The following is a 22,487-nucleotide window of genomic DNA, read 5'->3' as shown; positions in this document are numbered from 1 at the left end:
CTTCCTCTGTGTCTTCCTCTTTTTTCCTCGTTAATTTGCCTATAATTTGGCTGTTGTGCCATCCTGGAGAGAGGGAAGGCAGCAGTTGTGGGATAGGAAGCTGACAGTTCTCAGGAAAAGAGCTCCAGAAAAATTGGAAACGTCTCCCTGGAAAAATCTCCCCGGAAAAATCTCCCTGGCCATTGTTGCTCCTCAGGGATGGAATTTGAAAGTCTGAACCCAGCAGGGCTTGAAGGAGAGGAGTAAAGGGAGAAACCCTGCTGGATTTTTGGAGAAAGAGAAGGAAAATGAGCTTTGTGCTTCTTTTCCTGGGTATTTTCCATGCTCTGGGTGAGTAATTGTGGCCCACGAGGGTCTCTAAGGAGAGGGGACGGGGGGGAATGGTGGTGATGCTCCTTCCTTGGAGCAGCAATTCCTATTTTCTAACAGAATATCTATTACATGAAGGGGTTTTCCCTTGAAAAATTGTCATTTCTGGTGTCTTTGAGAAGCAGGGAAGAATTCCAGAGGAATTTCTCCATGGAAAGGGCGGTCAGGAATTGGAAGGAGCTGCCCAGGGAGGTTTGGAATCCCCATCCCTGGAGGTATCCAAGGAATGTGAATGGGTGAGGATCAAGCACAGGTTGATGATCCTGGAGATCTTTCCAACCTCAGTGATTCTGGAATTCCAGAAACAAAGGATTTTGCTGGGGCTGCCTCCTGGGAGGGCTCCTGCCAGAACTGGAACGTGGATGGTGGAGCAGGATTTTGTTCCCCATTTTCTGTGCAGCTCGGATTACAAGTTTGTGTTACACATCTGGTTCAGGAATTGGTGCCTCACAAACAGGGAGGTTACAACAATCAGGGCAAGAACGTTCTGGAGTCGTCGTATGGAATTCTTGGAGTTGTATGGAATTCTTGGAGATCTCGCTGATATCCCCATATTTCCTTTTTTGAGTGTTTGCAGCAGGAATTGGAGAGTTCCACAGAAAAAGGGCTTCCTTGAGGTGGCAGAGTGGGAAGTGCTTGGGGTTTGCACCTGAGATTTCCAAACCTATTTCATAGGACCCCAGAATTCCAGAATGGTTTGGGGAAGGGCTCTTAAAGCTCATCCAGGACAAGGACACTTTCCACCATCCCAGGCTGCTCCAACCTGGCCTTGGACACTTCCAGGGATGAGGCAGCCACAGCTTCTCTGGGAATTCCATCCCAGCCCCTCCCCACCCTCCCAGGGAAGAATTTCTTCCCAATATCCAACCTAAACCTTCCCTCTTCCAGTTTGAAGCCATCCCCCTTGCCCTGTCACTGTGATTTGACCAAATTCTGTATATTCCTTATGTGCTTTGGATGGAAACCGAGAATATCCAAGGATTTTTTTTTTTTTTCCTCCTACAGTGCTGCAAAAAAATGATTAAAAATAAAAGGCAAATGTGTTTTATTTAATGTGGCAGCAGTTCCCAGTGCTGCCCTGCTTCACTTCTGCCATTCCCAGGAGAGGGATGCGGGAATGAGTGAAAGAATCCTTCAATCTGAGCTTCCCACCTGTCCTGGCAGATGATTTCCAGGAGTTGGACTCTTTATTTATTCTGGAATCACCTCTTGGACAAATAAAAGAAGCATCATTCCAAGGTCGAACATCCAGCACCGCTCCTGGCCCCTGGACTGGTTCTTTTGGCTTCTTGCAGATTTATTTAGAAAAAGAAAGTAGCTGCTGTCAACAGATGCCTGCAGATGGCTTTAATCAGGTTCCAAATGTGCAACAATGGCACAAAGGAGCAGAATGAACTCGTGTGGTTTCTTGTAACACTCTTTTAGGGGTCAGCAGCCAAATTGTTTCTGCTGCATTTGGTTCTGGGAGCTGTTAGAGGATCTTGCCATGAGTTTTTTCCAGGATTATGAGCCATGCAAGGAAAGAAAGTGGGGTTTGCCCCGGTGTTTAAGTGATTTACAAGGTGAGAAGTTTTCAAGTAGTCTCTAAAATGTTACTAGCTGAACTAATACCTCTATTTTCCTTTTATTCCCTGTTATTTTATTTCAGTTTTGCTCATCTTTAGTGTATTGTCCTTCTCCCTCTTTTCCTTCCCCAGCCCTTCTCTGGAAAAGATCAAAGTAGGTGAGAAAGGAGAATTTTACAGAGATTCCTTGAAATGACATCAACTTTTATGGGAAGGAAAAAAAACCAAACTGCAAACCCAAGAGTTAAACGTGATAATTGCAAAGAGCAGAGCTCTGAGTGTTTGTTTCCAAGGCTTTTAAAATCCAAGGTGCTCATTCCCCATCCTTAAATCCTGGCGTTGCTCACGGCTCATCCCATCCACCGCAGCAATTTGGGATCTCTGAAGCAGCTCCAGCCCTGTGATCTCTGCAAGGTTTGTTTTTCCCCCCCCACCTCGTGCCAGGTTCTGACTCTGATCCTGCTCTCCTTTAATCCCAGCCCTGTCATTCCCGCTGGGAGCTGCAGCTCTCTGTTCCTGGGAGGAGATGGTGGCAAATTGTTTGTGTACACGTGGGAAAGAGAAGAAAACTTCTCTCCTCAGTCATGTGCCAGCGTTTCCAGGGATTTATTTCGCTCTCTGGTGCGTGGGGGATGCAGGGCTGGACCCGCAGCTGCTCCAGCTGCCTTTGGAACATGTGAGAGCTGATTCCAATCCTTTTTTTTTTTTTTTTTTTTTTTCATGGAAAGAGTCAAAAATATGAGTCAGCAAGAGAAATCTTGAATGTGAAGAACAGCTCTGGAGCGTGGTGGGTGGAGAAGCCTCACTTTCGAGGAAAAACCTCTCATTCAAGTGGTTTGGGGTTAAAAGAAACACGATTTCTTCCCAAGTTTCAGATGTACATGGAATTAGGGCTTGGACTTGCAAGGGAATTATCTGTGGATGCCTAAAGAGAACCAGGTGAGGGATATCAAATGCAGCATCAAAGGTGCTTTTGTGCTGAGAATGACTGGATTTAGACATAACAAAGCTGCTTTGTCAGCTGACAGAGGTGTTTGGAATCTCTTTCCTTTTCCAAGCAGGAAATCTCCTGTTCCAGCACAGGAAAAGCCAAAGCAGTTGACAAAAGGCTGCTGATTGATCTCCTCCCAGCCTCCTGCATTGTCAAACAGGATTCCTTAATGCCCTGGATCTGCTCTGGGATTGATTTCCTGGGGGCCTGGTACCCAGCTGAACCCAGCAGCTCTTCCTCCTTGGAAATTGAGGATAAATTCTGTGGTTTTTGAAAATTTCGTGTGCTGAGACTTCACAGAGCCCGTGAGCAACCAGCTGTTTGATGAATCCCTGGAAAATTGTGTCTTTAAAGCCCATTTTTCGTTTCAAAAGTCCAAATCTCATGTGCTGGGGAGGCTCAAGGGTTAAATTCCTCACACTGTCGCATATGGCAGTGAGCAGAATCACAGATGTTGATGATACAACATAATTAGTATTCTTTTATGTAAATGAAGGCTGTCAATGTTACCACAGTGTCTATACTCCTGCGGGCTGGAATTTCTGCCACTTGGTCTCACCGAGGCTAAACAGGATCCTAAAAAAAAATTCCACGGCTTTTCTATCCAGACCTGAGGAGAAAAATTAAGAGGAAAGAGGAGAAAAAAAGCTCGGGGAGGGAAAAAGGTGGGAAAGGGATGTTTCCAACTTGGAAAGAAGAGACCAAATCAATCCTTTGTTTAGCTCAGGGTTTCCAGAAGTGCCTTTCCATGTCCTGGGATTTGGGAGGGAATGAGCCCAGCCCAGGGGAGATGTGGGAATTCCTGAGCTGGTTTAAGTCAACACCTCCGTGGTTCTTTGGGTGCTGAAGGGGCCACTTGAGTTTTCATGTGGAGTCCAGGAGAAAGAACTGAAGAGATTTGATTTTTTTCTCTAAGAGAGTCCATCCCTAACAGCAATATCACTGATAAAGATGGGAATTAAAGCAAATTTGCATCATTTGTGGTCACTAAAAATACATTTCCTTAGCCTGGCCAGCTCCCTGCCCACCCATGCAGGTGAGGGCTGGACCCCTGCCTCAAAGCTTTGGCAAGTGTTAAACTTTGCACCTCATAAAATGATGTTTTAACCAAATATTCTGTGTGCCAAGTCCCTGTGTCACCAACTTCATTCAGTCTCTCATGGATTATTCCAACGGATCCCTTTTTCCACTATCTTCTACCTCTGGGCAGGTTTTTTTCTCGTTTTTTCTCTCCTCTGTGGTTGTTATTTTGTTGCAGTTCACACCTGACAGCTCCTCACCGCTTCCTTTTTATTGTTTGAAAAACCACCTAGAAATGAAATTTAATTCAGCACAGCTTTTTTATTTTTTATTCCAATCTTTCCCCCTTCTCCTCCCCCTGTCTCTCACCAAGTGATCGAAGCAGCCAAAAATCCAAGTGATCACAGGAGGGGGCACGTTTTTCCTCCCTTTTTTTTCCCTTAACTCCCATTTTTTTTCCCTCTGCCATATGTTGGGTCATCCACTACAAAAGCCTCACGATGAAGAGGCTACATGTGATCAGCAGATTTTTACAGCCTACCCCCCCAAAAAACCAAAACCAAACCAAAAATGAAAGCAGAGAATGAAATTCCAGAGTTGCCTCTTGTGTGTGTGACGTGTCTGAGCATCTGAGAATCCGGATTTCTGGGGGTAATTCCACAGAATTCTGGAATAAATGAGTTCTCTCTGCACTGAGGGCTTCAGGATGCTCTGGACCAGCCCCTCCAGCGTTCCAGGGTTGGTTTCTGTGCATCACCAGGATATTCTCCCTTGTGTAGCAAGATTGATTGATTCAATTATTTTACAAACTCTTTTATAGACACTTTTCTTCATAGTCTAATTGGACAAAGGACCAGCCACCCCTTGGGGTGATTGGCTAAAATCCTAAAACATCCATTGTCAAAATATTTTTCTACCATACCGTAAACAAGACTTTTCAAGGCTGCAGGTGTTTGGTTGTTTACATTCCTTGCTACCTCTTCTGTGAGAGAGAAAAGTCTCTCACGGACTTAGAAAATAGCAAGAAAATCCTCGCTAGCAGCATTTTTGTATCTACACTCCCTCTCTCTCTTCAGGGCTTTGAAGCTGCCTTGCAGTGAGGAGTTCCCAGTAATTAAATTCTCCGAGATCCGCCGGCACTCCTTGGGAAGATGGGGCTGCTCCGCGCCCGGGACGCGGCGTCGCGGAGGAAAGGATGTGTAACCTCCACTCCGTGAGTAGCCTGTGTGGGTCTGACCTCCTCCTCTGCCATCAGAGCCTTGGAGGGACTGGAAAAAGGGATCCACAGCGCTGGGATTCACTGGGAATCTTTCATCAAACGATGCAGGACACGGAGCAAATGCTCTCTGCACCTCCTCACGCCCCAGCTTTGATTTCCTCACACTTCCAAGAATCATCGAGTAAAACCAGTTGTGTTCTCTGTGTGTGTGTGTCTTCCTGCTGATTCCTGTTTCCCAGCTGGGTTTTTTCCCCACTGGAATGTTCAGGAGGCTGTGGGAAATCAGAGGATTCGGGGGCAGGAGGTGAAGCCTGAGGATGAACGCTCCGGTTGTGACAATGACCTGATATTTTCATGGCTTCTGCCTGGAGTTGGGAACCTCAGGCTGGGTCCTGGTGACACCTTTCCACTCCCAAATTCCTTTTGGATGTATCCATGGCAAGGGGGCAGCTGAAGAGCAGATGTGTGTGTGTGGACTGAATTCATCTTTCTCTCCATGGAAGCCCTTCAGACGTGCTGGCAGCTGTGTGGGGCAGCCTTTGGAGACAAGACCGAGTTTTATTCCTTAGACCTTGTCCACTCAGGATCTTTCACTGGCGCTAAAAGCTGCTTTTAAAAAAACCTGTGCAGAAATAATGGTGTTGGTTGAGGGATTGGCACAAAAGGATGTGGTGCAGAAGGAGAGCAGTGGGCACAGCCCAGAGCTTGAGGAATGTTTGGACAACACTCTCGGGAAAATAGTGGGAATTTGGGGTGTCCTGTGCAGGGCCAGGAGTCAGATTTGATGATCCTTTTGGCCCCCTTCCTCTCAGGATATCCCATGACCCTACAACAAGATTTCAAATGTATGTCATGGCTCTCAAATCCTTTCCCTTGTGTTTTTTTGGCACCCAAGGTCAGAACAGCCACAGCTCCTGTGAGACGTGGATAGCTGCAAACACGTGGGGAATTTGGGGTGTCCCGTGCAGGGCCAGGAGTCAGATTTGATGATTCCAACTCAACACACCCCATGACCCTACAACGAAATTTCACATCCAAATCACAGCTCCAAAATCCTTTTCCTTGTGGTTTTTTGCCTCCCCAGGTCAGAGCAGCAACTCCTGCTGTGAGACATGGATAGATGTAAAAGTGGGGAATTTGGGGTGTCCTGTGCAGGGCCAGGAGCCACATGATCCTTGTGGATCCCTTCCAAGTCAGGATATGGAACACTCTGAGGCACATAGTGGGAATTTGGGGTGCCCTGTGCAGGGCCAGGAGTCAGATCTGATGATCCTTTTAGCTCCCTTTCAGTCAAGCTATCCCATGACCCTACAAAGAGATTTCAGATCCTTTTCCTTGTGTTTTTTGCCTCCCCAGGTCAGAGCAGTGACTCCTCCTGTGAGACATGGATAGATGCAAAAGTGGGGAATTTGGGGTGTCCTGTTCAGGGCCAGGAGTCCGATTTGATGATCCTTGTGGGTCCCTTTCAATCAAGATACCCCATGACCCTACAAAGAGATTACAGATCCTTTTCCTTGTGTTTTTTGCCTCCCCAGGTCGGAGCAGCGACTCCTCCTGTGAGACATGGATAGATGCAAAAGTGGGGAATTTGGGGTGTCCCATGCAGGGCCAGGAGCCAGATCTGATGATCCTTCCAAGTCAGGATATTCCATAATCATAAGAAAAGAGATTTCAAGTGCACGTCACAGCTCTAAAATCCTTTTCCTTGTGTTTGTTTGCCTCCCCAGGTCAGAGCAGCGACTCCTGCTGTGAGACATGGATAGATGCAAAAGTGGGGAATTTGGGGTGTCCTGTTCAGGGCCAGGAGTCAGATCTGATGATCCTTTTGGCCCTCTTTCAGTCAAGATACCCCATGACCCTACAAAGAGATTTCAGATCCTTTTCCTTGCGTTTTTTGCCTCCCCAGGTCGGAGCAGCGACTCCTCCTATGAGACATGGATAGATACAAAAGTGGGGAATTTGGGGTGTCCTGTTCAGGGCCAGGAGTCCGATTTGATGATCCTTGTGGGTCCCTTTCAATCAAGATACCCCATGACCCTACAAAGAGATTACAGATCCTTTTCCTTGTGTTTTTTGCCTCCCCAGGTCGGAGCAGCGACTCCTCCTGTGAGAAATGGATAGATGCAAAAGTGGGGAATTTGGGGTGTCCCATGCAGGGCCAGGAGCCAGATCTGATGATCCTTCCAAGTCAGGATATTCCATAATCATAAGAAAAGAGATTTCAAGCGCACGTCACAGCTCTAAAATCCTTTTCCTTGTGTTTGTTTGCCTCCCCAGGTCAGAGCAGCGACTCCTGCTGTGAGACATGGATAGATGCAAAAGTGGGGAATTTGGGGTGTCCTGTTCAGGGCCAGGAGTCAGATCTGATGATCCTTTTGGCCCTCTTTCAGTCAAGATACCCCATGACCCTACAAAGAGATTTCAGATCCTTTTCCTTGCGTTTTTTGCCTCCCCAGGTCGGAGCAGCGACTCCTCCTATGAGACATGGATAGATACAAATGTGGGGAGTTTGGGGTGTCCCATGCAAGGGGATGATCCTTCCAAGTCAGGATATTCCATAATCATAAGAAAAGAGATTTCAAGCGCACGTCACAGCTCTAAAATCCTTTTCCTTGTGTTTGTTTGCCTCCCCAGGTCAGAGCAGCGACTCCTGCTGTGAGACATGGATAGATGCAAACATGTGGGGCGGCTACGACTCGCCCAGGACCACTCGATCCTGAACCCGCAGAAGTGGCACTGCGTGGACTGCCACACCACCGAGTCGCTCTGGGCCTGCCTCAAGTGCTCGCACGTGGCCTGCGGCCGCTACATCGAGGAGCACGCCCTGAGGCACTTCCAGGAGACCCGGCACCCCTTGGCCATGGAAGTGCACGACCTCTACGTCTTCTGTTACCTCTGCCAGGATTACGTCCTGAACGACAACCCCGAGGGGGACCTGAAGCTGCTGAGGAGCTCCCTGTCGGCCATCAAGGGGCAGAGGAGCGGGAGGACGCTGCGCTCCATGGCGCTGGCGGAGGATGTGTGGAGGAGGAGCCCTCAGGGCCAGTCCCAGATGCTCACGGCGCTGTGGCACCGGCGCCAGGCCCTGCTGGCGAGGGCGCTGCGCACCTGGTTCCACAAGAGCTCCCGGGGGCAGCTGAAATTAAAGGAAAAAAAACAGCTGGAGGAGCTGGAGAAGAAGAAGGAAGCGGCTCGGCGGCGGCGGCAGGAGGTGAAGAGGCGGCTCCTGGAGGAGCTGGCGAACACCCCGCCGAGGAAGAGCGCCAGGCTGCTGTCCCACGTGCACAGGGAGAGCTTGATCCCAAGGAAATTCAGGGAGGTGGCCACCGCTTCCCCTACCTCAAGGCAGGTGCAGAGCAGCAGATTGAAGCAGTTCTACTCCATCCGGCGGCAGCCCCTGATGACGCCCGGGGTGACGGGGCTGAGGAACCTGGGCAACACTTGTTACATGAACTCCATCCTGCAGGTGCTCAGCCACCTCCAGAAGTTCCGAGAATGTTTCTTGACTCTTGATCTCTGTGAAACGGAAGAACTTTTAGCTAAAACTGTGAACGGGAGGGCCAGGATGCCTGGCAAACTGGCAAATGGCGCTGCTGCAAACGAGCCAGGGAAGCCTGACAAGGTGGGATCGTCTGGCACGCAGAGCTCGCCAGCTGGCTTAAACGGGGGCTCCTCCATAAGCCGGAGTTTAGAACTGATCCAGCCCAAGGAGCCGAGCTCGAAGCACATCTCCCTGTGCCACGAGCTGCACACCCTCTTCAGAGTGATGTGGTCTGGCAAGTGGGCCCTGGTGTCCCCCTTTGCCATGCTGCACTCCGTGTGGAGCCTGATCCCCGCCTTCCGCGGCTACGACCAGCAGGACGCTCAGGAATTCCTCTGCGAGCTGCTGGACAAGGTCCAGCAGGAGCTGGAGTCCGAGGGGACCAAGCGCAGGATCCTCATCCCCTTCTCGCAGAGGAAGCTCACCAAGCAGGTCCTCAAGGTGGTCAACACCATTTTCCATGGGCAGTTGCTGAGCCAGGTATGGAATTGCTTTTCCACGGGGACCGGTTGGAGCCGTTCCCACCGAGGAGCAAAGGCTCCGTGTGTTGAGGATCCCATCAAGGAGTGGCTTAGGAGCAATTCCCAAGGAAAAAAACCCCTTGGGTTGCTGTGCAGGTGCCATCATTTCCATCCTTGTCGCATTTATCACAAATTCACCCCAGTTCTGCCACTTGAGGATGAAACCTGCGCAAGTACAGAAATCCTGAGCTCCTGGTTTTAAGGTTTGAATGTGTTTTTAAGGTGCCTTTGCATTCCTTTTGCCCCTTTCTGGTGGTGTTTCTGTGCCTGGGAAGAACACGATGAGGCACCTCTGGTGCTTTAAAGGACAAGCTCTTTGTGACAATTTTTTTTTTTGCCAGCACAAAAGACACTGAATGTTCTTAACAAGAGGTTTGTGTGGGAGGTGAAAGCGCCTGTGGTGCTGTTTGGTCTCTTTTTCCTGTGCTGTTCCTTGTTGGAAATGTGTCATTCCCCACAAGGAAGAGCCCCAGAGTCCCAAAATCCCCCAGGCATTTTGAAAGTCCCAGCTCCCTTTGCTTTCCAGGAGACGTGAAACGGGAGCAGAACTGGTGGTTTGCCAGATCAGACACGAACTGTGCTCTCTGTGTGTTGTCAGGACAATTTCTGTCACCCTTCCCTGAGCCACTGAGCTCAGCATTCCTTAGGACTTGGTGCATGTTGGAGAGATTAAAAGGTGGATTTTTCCACTTAAAGCTTTTGGCTTTCAGGGAAAGGATGTCTGAAGTTGTGCTTCATGTAATTATAGAATAACCTGAGCTGGAAGGGACCCACAGGGATCAAATCCAACCCCTGGCCCTGCACAGACACCCCAAAATTCCCCCCTGGGCAGTGCCCAGCACCCTCTGGGGAAGAACCTTTCCCATTATCCAACCTAAATCCCCCTGGCACAGCTCCAGCCGTTCCCTGGCTGCTGTCACAGAGAGCAGAGCTCAGGTTCGTTTGAATCATTTCCACTCTTAATTTCTCCTGGGCTCCTCCACGTTCTGTGCTCAGTTGTGTCTCTCAGCCCTTGGCTGGTGCGTTGTGCTTGGGTCAGACCCTGTTGTGGTGCGAAGATACAAATCAGTGGAATTTATCTGCTGCTGAAATCCGCTATAAATAACTCCTGAGCTGTTTATTGTGCTCCTGGAACCCTGGTGTGCAAGTGCTGCGTTGAGTTTCAAACCCCCTTTAATGCACTGAGCTCCTTTCCTGTCTGCTGGCTCCTCTTGTGGTCAGTGTTTGCCTCAGAGTTTAACTGGAGAGGCTGGAGGAGCCCTGAGGGAGCTGGGAAGGGCCTGGAGAAATCCTGAGGGAGCTGGGAAGGGTCTGAGGAAACCCTGAGGGAGCTGGGAAGGGCCTGGAGAAATCCTGAGGGAGCTGGGAAGGGGCTGAGGAAACCCTGAGGGAGCTGGGAAGGGCCTGGAGAAATCCTGAGGGAGCTGGGAAGGGTCTGAGGAAACCCTGAGGGAGCTGGGAAGGGCCTGGAGAAATCCTCAGGGAGCTGGGAAGGGGCTGAGGAAACCCTGAGGGAGCTGGGAAGGGCCTGGAGAAATCCTCAGGGAGCTGGGAAGGATCTGAGGAAACCCTGAGGGAGCTGGGAAGGGCCTGGAGAAATCCTCAGGGAGCTGGGAAGGGGCTGAGGAAACCCTGAGGGAGCTGGGAAGGGCCTGGAGAAATCCTCAGGGAGCTGGGAAGGGGCTGAGGAAACCCTGAGGGAGCTGGGAAGGGCCTGGAGAAATCCTCAGGGAGCTGGGAAGGGTCTGAGGAAACCCTGAGGGAGCTGGGAAAGGCCTGGAGAAATCCTGAGGGATTTGGGGGGCTCAGCCTGGAGCAAAGGAGGCTCAGGAGGGGCCTTGTCATTCCACAGCTCCCTGGCAGGAGGGGGCAGCCGGGGGGGATTTGGGATTTTATCGCAGGGAACAGGGACAGGAGGAGAGGGAACGGCCTCAGGCTGGGCCAGGGGAGGCTCAGGTTGGAATTTCAGCAGGAATTTCCTCATGGAAAGGGTTGGAAAGGGCTGCCCAGGGAGGTTTGGAGTGCCCATCCCTGGAGGTGCTACCTGGACGTGGCACTGAGTGCTCAGGGTGGGGATCAGGCACGGGTTGATGACCCTGGAGGGCTTTTCCAACCTCAGTAATTCCATGAAAACTTTTCCTGCTGCTATTTACGATGCACTGGGGTGACATAAGAAAACCAGCACACCTAAAATTGATCCTTTCGGGCTCCTTCCATGAATAATTTTTACATAGCAGACAAATCATTAAAGGAATTGGACACTGAATATTCAGGGAAAGAAAAGAGACTGTGGAAGGAAGGTTGGATGAAAAACACTGACTTTTTGTAGCAGAAACCAGATCCCAGGTGCCTTTGCCCATCTGTGAGCTGGTGTTTCTTCTGTTTGTCTGAGGAAGGAAATAAATCCCATAACAGTGAAAGATTTTTCTTTGAAAAAACGAGAAAGGAATTGAAATCATTTCAGACTGGACATAAAAAGTATTTCCAGATCTTTGCCTGTGGAGCTGCTCTGCTTTTTTTTTTTGAGCCCCACCTCCCTCTGTCCCAGCTCCATCAGCTGCGTGTCCCTGTCCTCCCCCCGCAGGTCACCTGCAGGACGTGCAACTACAAATCCAACACCGTGGAGCCCTTCTGGGACCTTTCCCTGGAATTCCCGGAGCGCTACCACTCCCTGGAGAAGGGGCTTGTCCCAGTGCAGCAGGCTGAGTGCATGCTGACCGAGATGCTGGCCAAATTCACCGAGACCGAGGCCCTGGAGGGGAGGATCTACGCCTGTGACCAGTGCAACAGTGAGTGGGCTGGGACTGTGCCCTGCCAGGGAGCACCTCCTGCGTGCCTGGAGACACGGATTGGGGCCTGCAAGGGTGGGGAAATCTCCTTTTCCTGCCTGCTGCTGCTGGTTGGGTTCCTCCTGTTCGTGGCTTCGGCTCCTTTGGGCTCCGGTTGGGTTCTGATGTGGCATTTTTTGGCTCTGATGGGCCATTTTTTGGCTGTGCTGTGTCATTTTTTGATCTGAAATGTCATTTTTTGGCTGTGCCGTGACATTTTTCGATCTGAAATGTCACTTTTTGGCTCTGCCATATCATTTTTCAGTCTGAAATGTCATTTTTTGCCCCTGCCTTGTCATTTTTGCCTCTGCTGGGCCATTTTTTGCCCCTGCCATGTCATTTTTCCATCTGCCACATTCTCTCACCTCTGCCACCCAGCAGCACAATTCCCCACAGGTTTAACCCGAGCATGTTCAGAGTTGCTCTCCCTTGTGTTGGAGAGGACTTCAAAAATTCTGGGGGTGAGAATTTTTTGGATTTCAAGGCAAAAGAAGGAACTTTGCTCATCTCTGCGTGGCAGGAAAGCTTTTCTCACACATCACCTCTGTGCTGCCTGTTCTTCAGTGAATCCCTGAGCCAGAAATCAGAGTTCCCAAGGTGCCAGGTGGGAGTTTGAACTCTCCATGGGCATTTTCTCTGGAAGCACAGAGCTGGGAATACCCTGGGAATGTGTTACCATCACCTGGGAGGTGTTTGCTGTGCTCAGCCAGAAGGTGATTCCTCCTTTCCTGCAGCAGCTCGGAGTGAAAAGTCCTTTTATCCCTGAAAATCCCTTTATATCCTCACACAGGATTGAAATTCCTTGGAATTGGAATACTTCCCCATGCAGGTTTTTATGGCAAATGTTGATTCCCTCAGGAGGAAAATGCCCATGGTTTGAGTGGCAACCGAGCAGCTGGAGCAGCAAATATTTGCAGGGATCTGTTCTCCATCAAATGGCAAATCTGTTACCAAACATCTTCCCAGAGTGTTGGGAAATAATCCCTGACTAGATGTGCTTGGAACAGAGCCAGATATGCCTGGAATCAATCCTGATCCACAAATTGTGCGAGTTCAGCTTCATCTTAACTCGGTTTGCTTTGATTTCTTTGGGAGGGGGAAAAAAAAAAAGAAATGAATTTTAATGGCTACTTCAGAATTAAATGGCTTTTAAGGGATTGTGAATGGCTGAGGAATTCTAAATGGCTGAGGGAGCGTTTTCCAGCTGGAAAAAGTCAGGGGAAAGGCCCCAAGTGCCAGGAGCAGTTGGGGCACTGCGTGGCAGACCTGCTGCAGGAGCAGCCCCCATCTGCTCTGAGCTGGGGCTGCACTGAGGGGCACAAATCCAATTAACAGCTACAGTCCTGACTGGGAGCTCTGGCAGCCACCTGTCTTTCCTGGGAAGAGGAGGGAGGAATTCTCCCTCTTTTCCAGCTTTGCTGTTGCATTTTGTGCCTTCTTTTAATCCTCTCGAGCTGCTGGAACCTGCTACTAAAAGCTTCTGTGAGAAGCTCAAAGCAGCAGAGAGAATAAAATACCGAATATTTGTGTGCTGGAATTCACCTGCTGGAACTGCTGCAGCCCAGGATTATCTTTGGCCTGAGCTCTGGCTCAATATTCCTGGTGTTTTTCCAGCAGGAGCAGCTCACAGGTGACAAATGTTTGTGTGCTGAGGAGAAAGGGAGAGTTTTGATCCCCCAGAAGTTCCTGCTCTCTGGAGGGATTCAGAAATGGTTATTCCTGTGGCCATCCCCGTGCTGGAATAAAAGAGTTCACCCTGTGCTGGTTTTTGTCTTTGGGGAATGAATTGGATCCTAATAATCTTTGCCTTGGGGGTTTTGGGGTTGGTTGGTTTTTTTTTGGCAGGCAAACGGCGAAAGTCTTCTCCTAAACCTCTTGTTCTGAGCGAAGCTAAAAAGCAGTTGCTGATCTACAGACTACCTCAGGTCCTCCGGCTGCACCTTAAACGCTTCAGGTGAGCCACTGGGCCCTGATTTTTGGGGAAAAAGTGACCAAAAGTGGGCCTTTAACTTCCCTCAATTCCTGCCAAAGGCAGCTGTGTAACTTCTGAGCCATCAGCTTTGTGAACCCCCCTCATGCTGCCTGTTTGCAGGGTGTTTTCTGCCACAATTTAAGATTTTGTGCATATTAATCCTTAATTTCCTTGAGTTTTACTCGAGTTTTCAGGTGGCTTGGGAGGAGAAGTCAATAAGTTGAGTGAAAGATTTGTTGAAGGTGGGAGACCGAGGGTTAAATGCCAATATTGGGTGTTTACCTGCTGAATAAAAAGCAGAAAAAGCTCAAAATATTAAAACAAGTTTGTAAAGTGGTTAGGCTGGAAAGCAGAAAAAGCTCAAAATATTAAAACAAGTTTCTAAAGTGGTTAGGCTGGATATGGGGGGGTTTTATTGGTAGAAATGAGCATTTTAAAGGTGGTCACAGGAGAAATCTGGCTCTACAGTATCCCGACTAGAACAAAAATTAGCAATGGCAGAAGGAGACCTCACCTAAAATAAAAATCACCAATAGCAGGAGACCCCACCTCAAATAAAAATCATCAATAGCAGGAGACCCCACCTCAAATAAAAATCATTGATAGCAGGAGAAGACCCCACCTCAAATAAAAATCATCAATAGCAGGAGACCCCACCTCAAATAAAAATCATCAGTAGCAGGAGACCCCACCTCAAATAAAAGTCATCAATAGCAGGAGACCCCACCTCAAATAAAAGTCATCAATAGCAGGAGATCCCACCTCAAATAAAAATCATCAATAGCAGGAGACCCCACCTCAAATAAAAGTCATCAATAGCAGGAGATCCCACCTCAAATAAAAATCATCAATAGCAGGAGACCTCACCTCAAATAAAAATCATCAATAGCAGGAGAAGACCCCACCTCAAATAAAAATCATCAATAGCAGGAGACCCCACCTCAAATAAAAATCATTGATAGCAGGAGACCCCACCTCAAATAAAAGTCATCAGTGACAGAAGGAGACCTGACCTAAACCAAGAATCATCAATGGCACAGGGAGATCCCATCTAAACCAAAAAAAATTATCAGGAGATCCCACCTAAAACAAAACCCCTCAAAATCAGGAGACCCCATGTACAACCAGCACCCCAAACAGCAGCAGGAGCTCTGTGTGAGGGGTGGCTGCAGGGGATTTTGGGCTGAAAACCCAGGATTTAGTGCCACCCAGGGCCCCGAGCAGATGCCGAGCGTGCTCTTTGTGTTCGCAGGTGGTCTGAGCGCAATCACCGCGAGAAGATCGGGGTCCATGTCCTCTTTGAGCAGGTATTAAACATGGAACCTTACTGCTGCAGGGACTCTCTGTCCTCCCTTGCCACAGAGACCTTTGTCTATGACCTCTCGGCTGTGGTGATGCATCACGGGAAGGGGTTTGGCTCAGGACACTACACAGCCTATTGCTACAACACGGAGGGAGGTGCGTGTGCTGGGGACGGGGAAATCCCAACCCACTCCTCTTCCCTCCCTCAGGATTCCTTGTGATGCCTTGAGAGGCCACCTAAAAACAGAGACTAGACAAGAATAAGGGAATAAAGGTAGGTATTCATTTGAAAGGCCTTCAAAGGTACCCCGTGGGGAGCCTGAGGCTACTGCCGAGATGGACCCCGAGATGGACCCCAAGGTGGACCCCGAGGTGGACCCCGAGATGGACTCCAGGTCACGAGTTCTTCACCCTTTTATAGGTCACCCTTTTATAGGTTTGGTTCATTTGCATAGCAGCATCAATTCTCCAATTAACGCTTCACTTAATGAGGTCATTTCCCCAAGCTTGCCCCCACTTTAGAGGCTTTTGGTTTGTATTTTTTGGGCCTAGGATGGTCTGGGTGTCCTGGGAGAGGGGGCCCGGAGAGGCTTTGTTATGTGTGCCCAGCAGTGAACAGGCTGCAGGAAACTCCTGGAAAAATATCAAAGTTCAAACCTAAGGCATCACTTGGAATCCCCTCCCTGCCCTTGCGTAGTTTTGTCTCCACCCTCCCCCCCTCAGTGTATTGCTGTTTTTTAATATTTTTTGTCGTTTCTGGTTTTTTTCTTTGGGTGTGGGTGGGGGTTGTTGGGGAGCCTTTTCCTGCTGGCTGGGAACAGCATGAATGCTCCATTCTGCCAGGCAGAGGCACTCCGTGGAGCTGCTCCAGGATCCTTGGGATGAGGAGATGAACAGAAAGTGTTTTGAGGCTGGACAGGAACTATTCATGAATAACATCCGCAGGGGGCTGGCTGTGAGATCCCAGCAGCTGGATCGGGATTGACTCTGCCTCCTGGCTGCACGAGCAGGGACAAATTGCCTGGCCCCAGGGAATTTTTTTTGTCTGCCTAATTGAGCTTTTTGGGGCTGATTAAATGAAGATTTGCTATTTCTAAAGCACCAGAAAAAAAAAAAAAAAATATATATATATTAAAAACATTTTCCAGGTTAGAGGAAAAGCCAGAGGTGCCTTTTCTCCTGTGGATGTTTCCTGTGAGCAGTTCCAAAATCCAAAGGGATCCTGCCTCAGCTAAGAGCCTCTTTTTCCTTTTGTTTCCCAGGTTTTTGGGTGCACTGCAATGACTCCAAACTGAATGTATGTAGCGTGGAGGAGGTGTGCAAGACCCAGGCCTACATCCTCTTCTACACTCAGAGAACAGTGCAGGACAAAGCAGAAATCTCAGAAAAACAACTCCAAGCTCAGGTGCCACCCAAAACCAGTGACAAGGACAGAAGACTGACATTCCCATGATGGGGAGGGGGGGACACTCCCAGCTTCTTTTGGGAACCATTGGTGTTCATCTACCCCCTGTTGGTGGGGAAAACCCACTGGCTGCAGGAATGGGCTCAGAGCAGGATGTTTGTCTGGGAAAGCCTCTGGAGCTGGTTCTGGTTGTTGGCAGAATCTTGGCTTTCAAGTGTCTTGTTGGCTCCCCCCCCCAAAAAAAAAACCACCAACGAAATTAGGAAGTTTCATGCTTTTCATTCATCCCCTGTCAAAGAGGAATGAGCACAAGCAGGAAACAGGAGAACCCACCTGCCTCCAACACCCTTCAATCCCTAAAAATCCCGATCCAACTCCAAGAGGAGCAGGTACAGTACCCTCCCCTCGAGTGGCCAGCCTTGCCAGGTGAATCCCAGTCCCTGGGAAGGAGCTGGCTGCTCCCAGAGCTCTTCCTGCTGGAGAAAGGTTTCAATTCTCCTCAATCCTTCCCTCTGCTGCCCCCCTGACACCGATTTCTGTGCCCTGGGAGAAGCTTTGCCAGCAGCTCTGTGTGTCAGTGGCGCTGGGGCTGTGCCACACTCCGGGGTTTCTTCCTGTGGGCTGAACTCAGCTGGCAGCTGAATTCCCTCCAAATGGGATTTTAATGCAGTTCTGCTCTGGAGAAAATGTGTTTTAACACCCCAAAAATGTGTTTTAACACACAAAAATGTGTTTTAACACACACACAAAAAAAAAAAAAAACCCCAGGAATGTCCTTGTGTGCCATCTCTGTGTGGCAGCCAAACCAAAGCCTGTGCCCAGGTTTCTGCTGGCATCACCAGGATTGGGAAGAGTTTGGGAAAGCTGTGGGAGCAGAAGTTGGAATTGGGGAGGCAAATTCCTGCTTTTTGTACAAACGTGGTTGGTTTTCCTCAGGGGAACGGGGTGGTGGGAATGGCACAGTGAGGGGGGGGTTCTGTCACTGCTTTTGGGGTGAAAAAGCAGTGAAAAATGTCACTTAATTGTGGTGGTCACAAGGGTGGTGCCCAGATCCTTTGAGGTCTCTATTCCTGCAGGGCCACCCAAGGGGGAAGGAATGTAGTGAAATCCCAAATAATTCCACGTGGAGTTGCAGAGGCTACAAAAAAACCCCCAACAACAACAACAAAACAAAAAAAACAAAGTTTGTCTCTGAAATCAGCCTGATTTTGGAATTCTGTGGGAATCACAGAGCCTTAGTGGACTATCCAGAGTCACTTCTCAGCCTACAGTTGCACCTCAGGTGTGGTTTTTGTAGTTTTGGGGCTTGGCTGTTCACATTTCACATTTTAATCTGAATATTAGACCTGATGTCTGTTCATCTGGGTTATTTTTTTAAGTGGTTACAGGTGAAATAACCTAAAATAGGAGGGTTTTTAAAAAAAAAGGAAAAAAATGAAAAAAATAAAAAGTTCCATTTCCAGGCAGGGAAGTTCTCAAAGTTTTTCTCCTCCTCCCTTTTTTTCCTCCCTTTGTCCTGTCAGATAAACACAAGCTGCCAACCTTGGTTGTTGTGGGGGAAAGGCTCCCAAATCCCACTCTTTTCTGGGATTTTGAACCTCCTGTCCCTGGGCAAAGTCACATGAGGTCTCCTGTCCCCCTAAAAATTCCCATTTCCCATATTCCCACCAAGATGCTGCCTTCTGAGCCTAAAAGAAATGTCTTTTTTAACAATTAAATATCATTTTGGGGTCATATTCTCCTATTTTTTCGTTTGCAACAGTGCTGATAAAAAAGGTTTGGTTTTGGTTCCCTAAATGCAGCAGGATGTGGAAGGATTCCTTACGAATGTCTCGGAATTTACTGCCTCAAAGGTGAATTAAATTTGGATTTTTAGGGGTTTTTTTACAACATCCAAGCCTTGCCTGGCCTGGAAATCTGTCAGATCAAGGAGGAAAAATTCCAGTGGGGTTTTTTAGGATGGGAATCATTTCTGTCCCAACCCTGATGTTAATTCCTGGTTTAGAAATGGGGGAAAAAAACCCCAAAAATCAATTCATAATCCTGGGCACCCCCAAAAATCAATTAATAATCACTAACTGCACATGGAGTGAATGTGTTTGCAGGATTCCCTGTGAGCCTGGCAGCTTCCTGAGCAGCACTTCCATGGATTTTTGGTGTCTGTCACCCCAACACTGCTCCATTTATTGCAGCTGGATCCTGGGGCATCCTAAAACCCTCTCAATTCCTGAATTTAAATCATCAAAATCTGCATGAATTCCACATGCAGTTAATGATTCTTGATTGATTTCTGGGGGTGCCTTTAGGCTGCTCCCAAACTCGAGCCCCAGCTTTCCATCCGGGGAGGGAACGAGGATGAATTCCCAGTAAAACCTTTCCTTACAAAGCTGCTTTTCCATGCAGGATGGGCAGGATTCTGCTGCCTGTGGAGAACTCAGTGAGGCAGAGCTAAAGCTGATCTGCAGCACTTAAAAAAAGAAAAAAAAAAGTTAATCCCAGCCTAAATTCCAGGCTCCTGGCAGGGAGATGTTGGGCAGGAGAGGAGTTTTCCCTCATTGTGGAATCCCCTGGCAAACAGGAAGGATGTGATTCCTTGGGATAGAAGAGCCAGGCCTGGAGTTTGGGGTGGATTCCACAAACTCCCATTTTTCTGGAGTTTTTTCAGCCGTTCTAAATCAGATTTCTCTGCGTTTTTCAGTGGTTTTAAGTCAGAACAGCCTCAGATTTCTGCTCCAAGTTCACTCCTGATGTCACTGAGGGTGCCAGGCCTGAGTATCCTCCTCAAGGACATTCCCAGGTGGCAGCAAGTGACAAGAGAATCCAATTAATTAATTAACGGCTACAAATGAAGGGCCTTGAGGAGCGGGGGTGAGGGCACTTGGCTTGTTCAGATGGAGAGGAGGAGGAGGAGGAGGAGAACTCACTGGGCTCCTCCTGAGGGATGATCCTTGTGGGTCCCTTCCAGCTCGGGATATTCCATCATTCCTGGCTATTCCTGGCTCTGTCCAGCTGGCTCCTCACCAGCTTTTCTTGCAGCCAGGTTTGTTCCCAACACCTCCAAATCACCTCCTGGATCCATGGCATGGCCTGGCCCCAGCCTGACCCACGGCTGGGGGGGGATTAGTGGGAGCAAATTAAAACTGAGATTAACTCTAAAGGGCCTGAAACGTCCTAATTAACCCCCTTTTCCCGCAGAAACTGTGTCTGCATAACTGCCATTATCCCGACTTCAAAGGCAATTTCAGTTTCCTTACAGGAGGTTCCAACACCAGCTTTGAAAACAGCATTTTTAAGGATTTTTATGGGGAGTAGAGTGAGGGTTTTTTGTGAGGGAGGGGGGCACACGAGCGGCAGTTCTGTCCCCCAAGCTGAGGGGCAGCTGCTTCAGGAGAATGTCCCAAACTCAAACTCCTGTGAAAATGTCCAAAGAATGTGAAGCCATTCTGAATCCCACTGCCAGAGCTCGGGGCTGGGAGCTGCTCCTGCTCCTCCACAGCACCTTGGAGGAGCTGGGGTGTAACCTGTGAGTAAATCACAGCCACAACTCCCCCCTGGGGCTCCCGCTGTCCCCCAGAGCTGCCCTGTGACAGCTCAGCCCGGGGCACTCAATGCTATGCAACACCCAAAGGCTTCTCCTCCCACCACAGCCATCATTCCTTCACCTATCCCAGCTTTACACAGACATTTCCCAGGAAAACTCCATGGTTGGAGTTTCCCCCGGGCTCATCCCAGTCTGGATTTTCCCTGGCAGCAGCAGCTGATGGGTCCCAGGGGCTGGGCTTGTCCCTCTGGCTCTCGGGTGTGAAATATAAATCATGTTTTTATGATTTTTTTTGTAAATCTTTACTCTTTTTACACCTTGTTTTTGTAAGCTGAAGTTTCTTATTAAAAAAAAAAAAAAAAACAACAACAAAAACCAGAATTCCCAGCGGGTCCTGTTGTTATTCCATAAACTTTAATAAACATCTGGGGGCGGGGGGTACAGGAGGAAATTCTGTGCACGTCCTCGAGGAAACAATTCCCGAAGGAACAAGTGGGAAACCGATTCTCCCTCTCAGCATTCAACCTTCTGTCCTTGTCACTGCTCCAGGCCGGACAGGCGGGATCAGAGCAGCCCCACGGCTCCGGTCCTGGCGGGAGGGCGAGCTCTGCTCCCGGCAGCTCCGGCTCCTTCCTGGGACAGGGATTCAACACCATCAGGGGAGGTGGTTCTGCCACGGGGCAGCTTCAAAACCCTCTGTAAAGAGGGGTTTCTGTGGGGTTTGGGGCCCCTGGGGTGGGCTCAGCCCTGATTTGTGTCACCTGGGGCGGGTCAGGATGAGTTTGGGGGGGTTTGTTCAGCCTCGAGGCCTCAGGGGGCTGCAGCTCCTCCTGAGGGGATATTCCATAATTTGGAGTCCCTCCGAACTCTGGTGAGCAGGGACAGCACCCAGGGAACGGCTGGAGCTGTGCCAGGGGGATTTAGGTCGGATAATGGGAAAGGTTCTTCCCCCAGAGGGTGCTGGGCACTGCCCAGGCTCCCCGGGGAATGGGCACGGCCCCGAGGCTGCCAGAGCTCCAGGAGTGTTGGGACAGCGCTGCCAGGGATGCCCAGGGGGGGATTTTGGGGTGTCTGTGCAGGGCCAGGGGTTGGATTTGATCCCTGTGGGTCCCTTCCAACTTGGGACATTCCACAATCCCACCCCATGGAGCCTCCCAGCCCCTCAGTGCCCTCACGCCAGGACTGACCGCTGCTATGGGACGGGCTGTGGGGCCATCAGGTCGATGTCCGTCAGGTTCCGGGCGACCCAGACCCCGGCGGCGAACAGCCCCAGGTTCACCAGCAGGTTCCTGCAATCATAAAATCCCAAAATCATTGAGGTTGGAAAAGACCTTGGGGAAGTTCATCCGAGTCCAAGCTGTGCCTGATCTCCACCTTGTCCCCAGCCCAGAGCCCTCAGTGCCACGTCCAGGTGGCACCTCCAGGGATGGGCACTCCAAACCTCCCTGGGCAGCCCCTGCCAAGGCCTGGCCGCCCTTTCCATGAGGAAATTCCTGCTGAAATTCCAACCTGAGCCTCCCCTGGCCCAGCCTGAGGCCGTTCCCTCTCCTCCTGTCCCTGTTCCCTGCGAGCAGATCCCAAATCCCCCCCGGCTGCCCCCTCCTGCCAGGGAGCTGTGGAATGACAAGGCCCCTCCTGAGCCTCCTTTTCTCCAGGCTGAACCCCCCCAAGTCCCTCAGGATTTCTCCAGCCCCTTCCCAGCTCCGCTCCCTTCCCTGGACTCCTCCAGCCCCTCCGTGTCCCCCCTGAAGTGCAGAGCCCAGAACTGGACACGGGGATTGCGGCCCCTCACAGCGCCCAGCACTGACGGACAGCCCCTGCCCTGCTCCTGCCGGACACGCTGCTCCTGCCACCGGCCGGGGACAGACACCGGGCTCCCGATCCCGATCCCAACTCCGACCCCTATTCCAGTGCCCGCCTCGATCCCGACCGTCATCTCGGCCCCGTTCCCGGTCCCGACCTGCGGAAGTCGTTGCGGTCGGTGGCGAAGCGGAACGCGCTCCGCAGCCATGCGCGGATGCCCCGCGGCGGGGCCGCCACGGCTCCCGCTGTTCCTGTTCCTGCTGCTCCTGTTCCTGCTGCTCCTCCTGCTCCTCCTCCCGCCGCCGCCGCCGCCGCCATTACTGCCGCCTGCCCGCGCCGCGCGATGACGGAGGCGGCGACCTGTGACGTCACATGCGACGCGTGACGTCGTCGCCGGCGCGCGCCGTGCC

General features: G+C 50.2%; 2 protein-coding genes across 10 annotated transcripts in view; one reads left to right on the top strand and one right to left on the bottom strand.

The window, feature by feature from the left end:
• The window catches only part of USP49 (ubiquitin specific peptidase 49), a 29,703-nt gene extending 11,247 nt beyond the window's left edge, over positions 1-18,456 (top strand). The window contains exons 1-9 of one of the 8 annotated variants that reach the window (XM_048327775.1): positions 1,228-1,931; positions 2,067-2,555; positions 2,663-2,873; positions 5,022-5,158; positions 7,799-9,185; positions 11,811-12,015; positions 13,900-14,008; positions 15,279-15,333; positions 16,591-16,720. In XM_048327775.1, the coding sequence (XP_048183732.1) occupies positions 7,827-9,185; positions 11,811-12,015; positions 13,900-14,008; positions 15,279-15,333; positions 16,591-16,623 (1,761 nt within the window). In that variant the 5' untranslated portion in view covers positions 1,228-1,931; positions 2,067-2,555; positions 2,663-2,873; positions 5,022-5,158; positions 7,799-7,826 and the 3' untranslated portion in view covers positions 16,624-16,720. Of the gene's footprint in view, positions 1-1,227; positions 1,932-2,066; positions 2,556-2,662; positions 2,874-5,021; positions 5,159-7,798; positions 9,186-11,810; positions 12,016-13,899; positions 14,009-15,278; positions 15,485-16,590 lie in introns of those variants that run through there. The other 7 variants (XM_048327768.1, XM_048327767.1, XM_048327769.1 and 4 more) reach the window with 7 other exon arrangements.
• A 2,210-nt stretch (positions 18,457-20,666) lies between these two features.
• TOMM6 (translocase of outer mitochondrial membrane 6) lies at positions 20,667-22,421 on the bottom strand. Of its 2 annotated transcripts, none has more exons than XM_048327777.1 (3): positions 22,235-22,421; positions 21,462-21,563; positions 20,667-20,907 (listed from the first exon to the last, which is right to left on the bottom strand). In XM_048327777.1, the coding sequence occupies exons 1-2, from the start codon at positions 22,393-22,395 to the stop codon at positions 21,467-21,469; spliced, it is 258 nt and encodes an 85-aa protein (XP_048183734.1). In that variant the 5' UTR covers positions 22,396-22,421; the 3' UTR covers positions 20,667-20,907; positions 21,462-21,466. The 2 variants fall into 2 exon arrangements, with proteins under 2 accessions (XP_048183734.1, XP_048183735.1); XM_048327778.1 differs by having other exon boundaries at positions 20,667-20,903.
• Between the last annotated feature and the right edge of the window lie 66 nt (positions 22,422-22,487).

Source organism: Corvus hawaiiensis, chromosome 24, assembly GCF_020740725.1.
Source record: "Corvus hawaiiensis isolate bCorHaw1 chromosome 24, bCorHaw1.pri.cur, whole genome shotgun sequence".
In the NCBI taxonomy this organism is placed as follows: domain Eukaryota; kingdom Metazoa; phylum Chordata; class Aves; order Passeriformes; family Corvidae; genus Corvus; species Corvus hawaiiensis.
This window is presented reverse-complemented; position numbering and strand designations above follow the sequence as displayed.

Coding starts and splice junctions, on each gene's coding strand:
- TOMM6 (XM_048327777.1), bottom strand. CDS start 22,395: ATGGCGGCGGCGGCGGCGGCGGGAGGAGGAGCAGGAGGAGCAGCAGGA. Junction 21,564..22,234: donor GACCGCAACGACTTCCGCAG/GTCGGGACCGGG, acceptor TTATGATTGCAG/GAACCTGCTGGTGAACCTGG.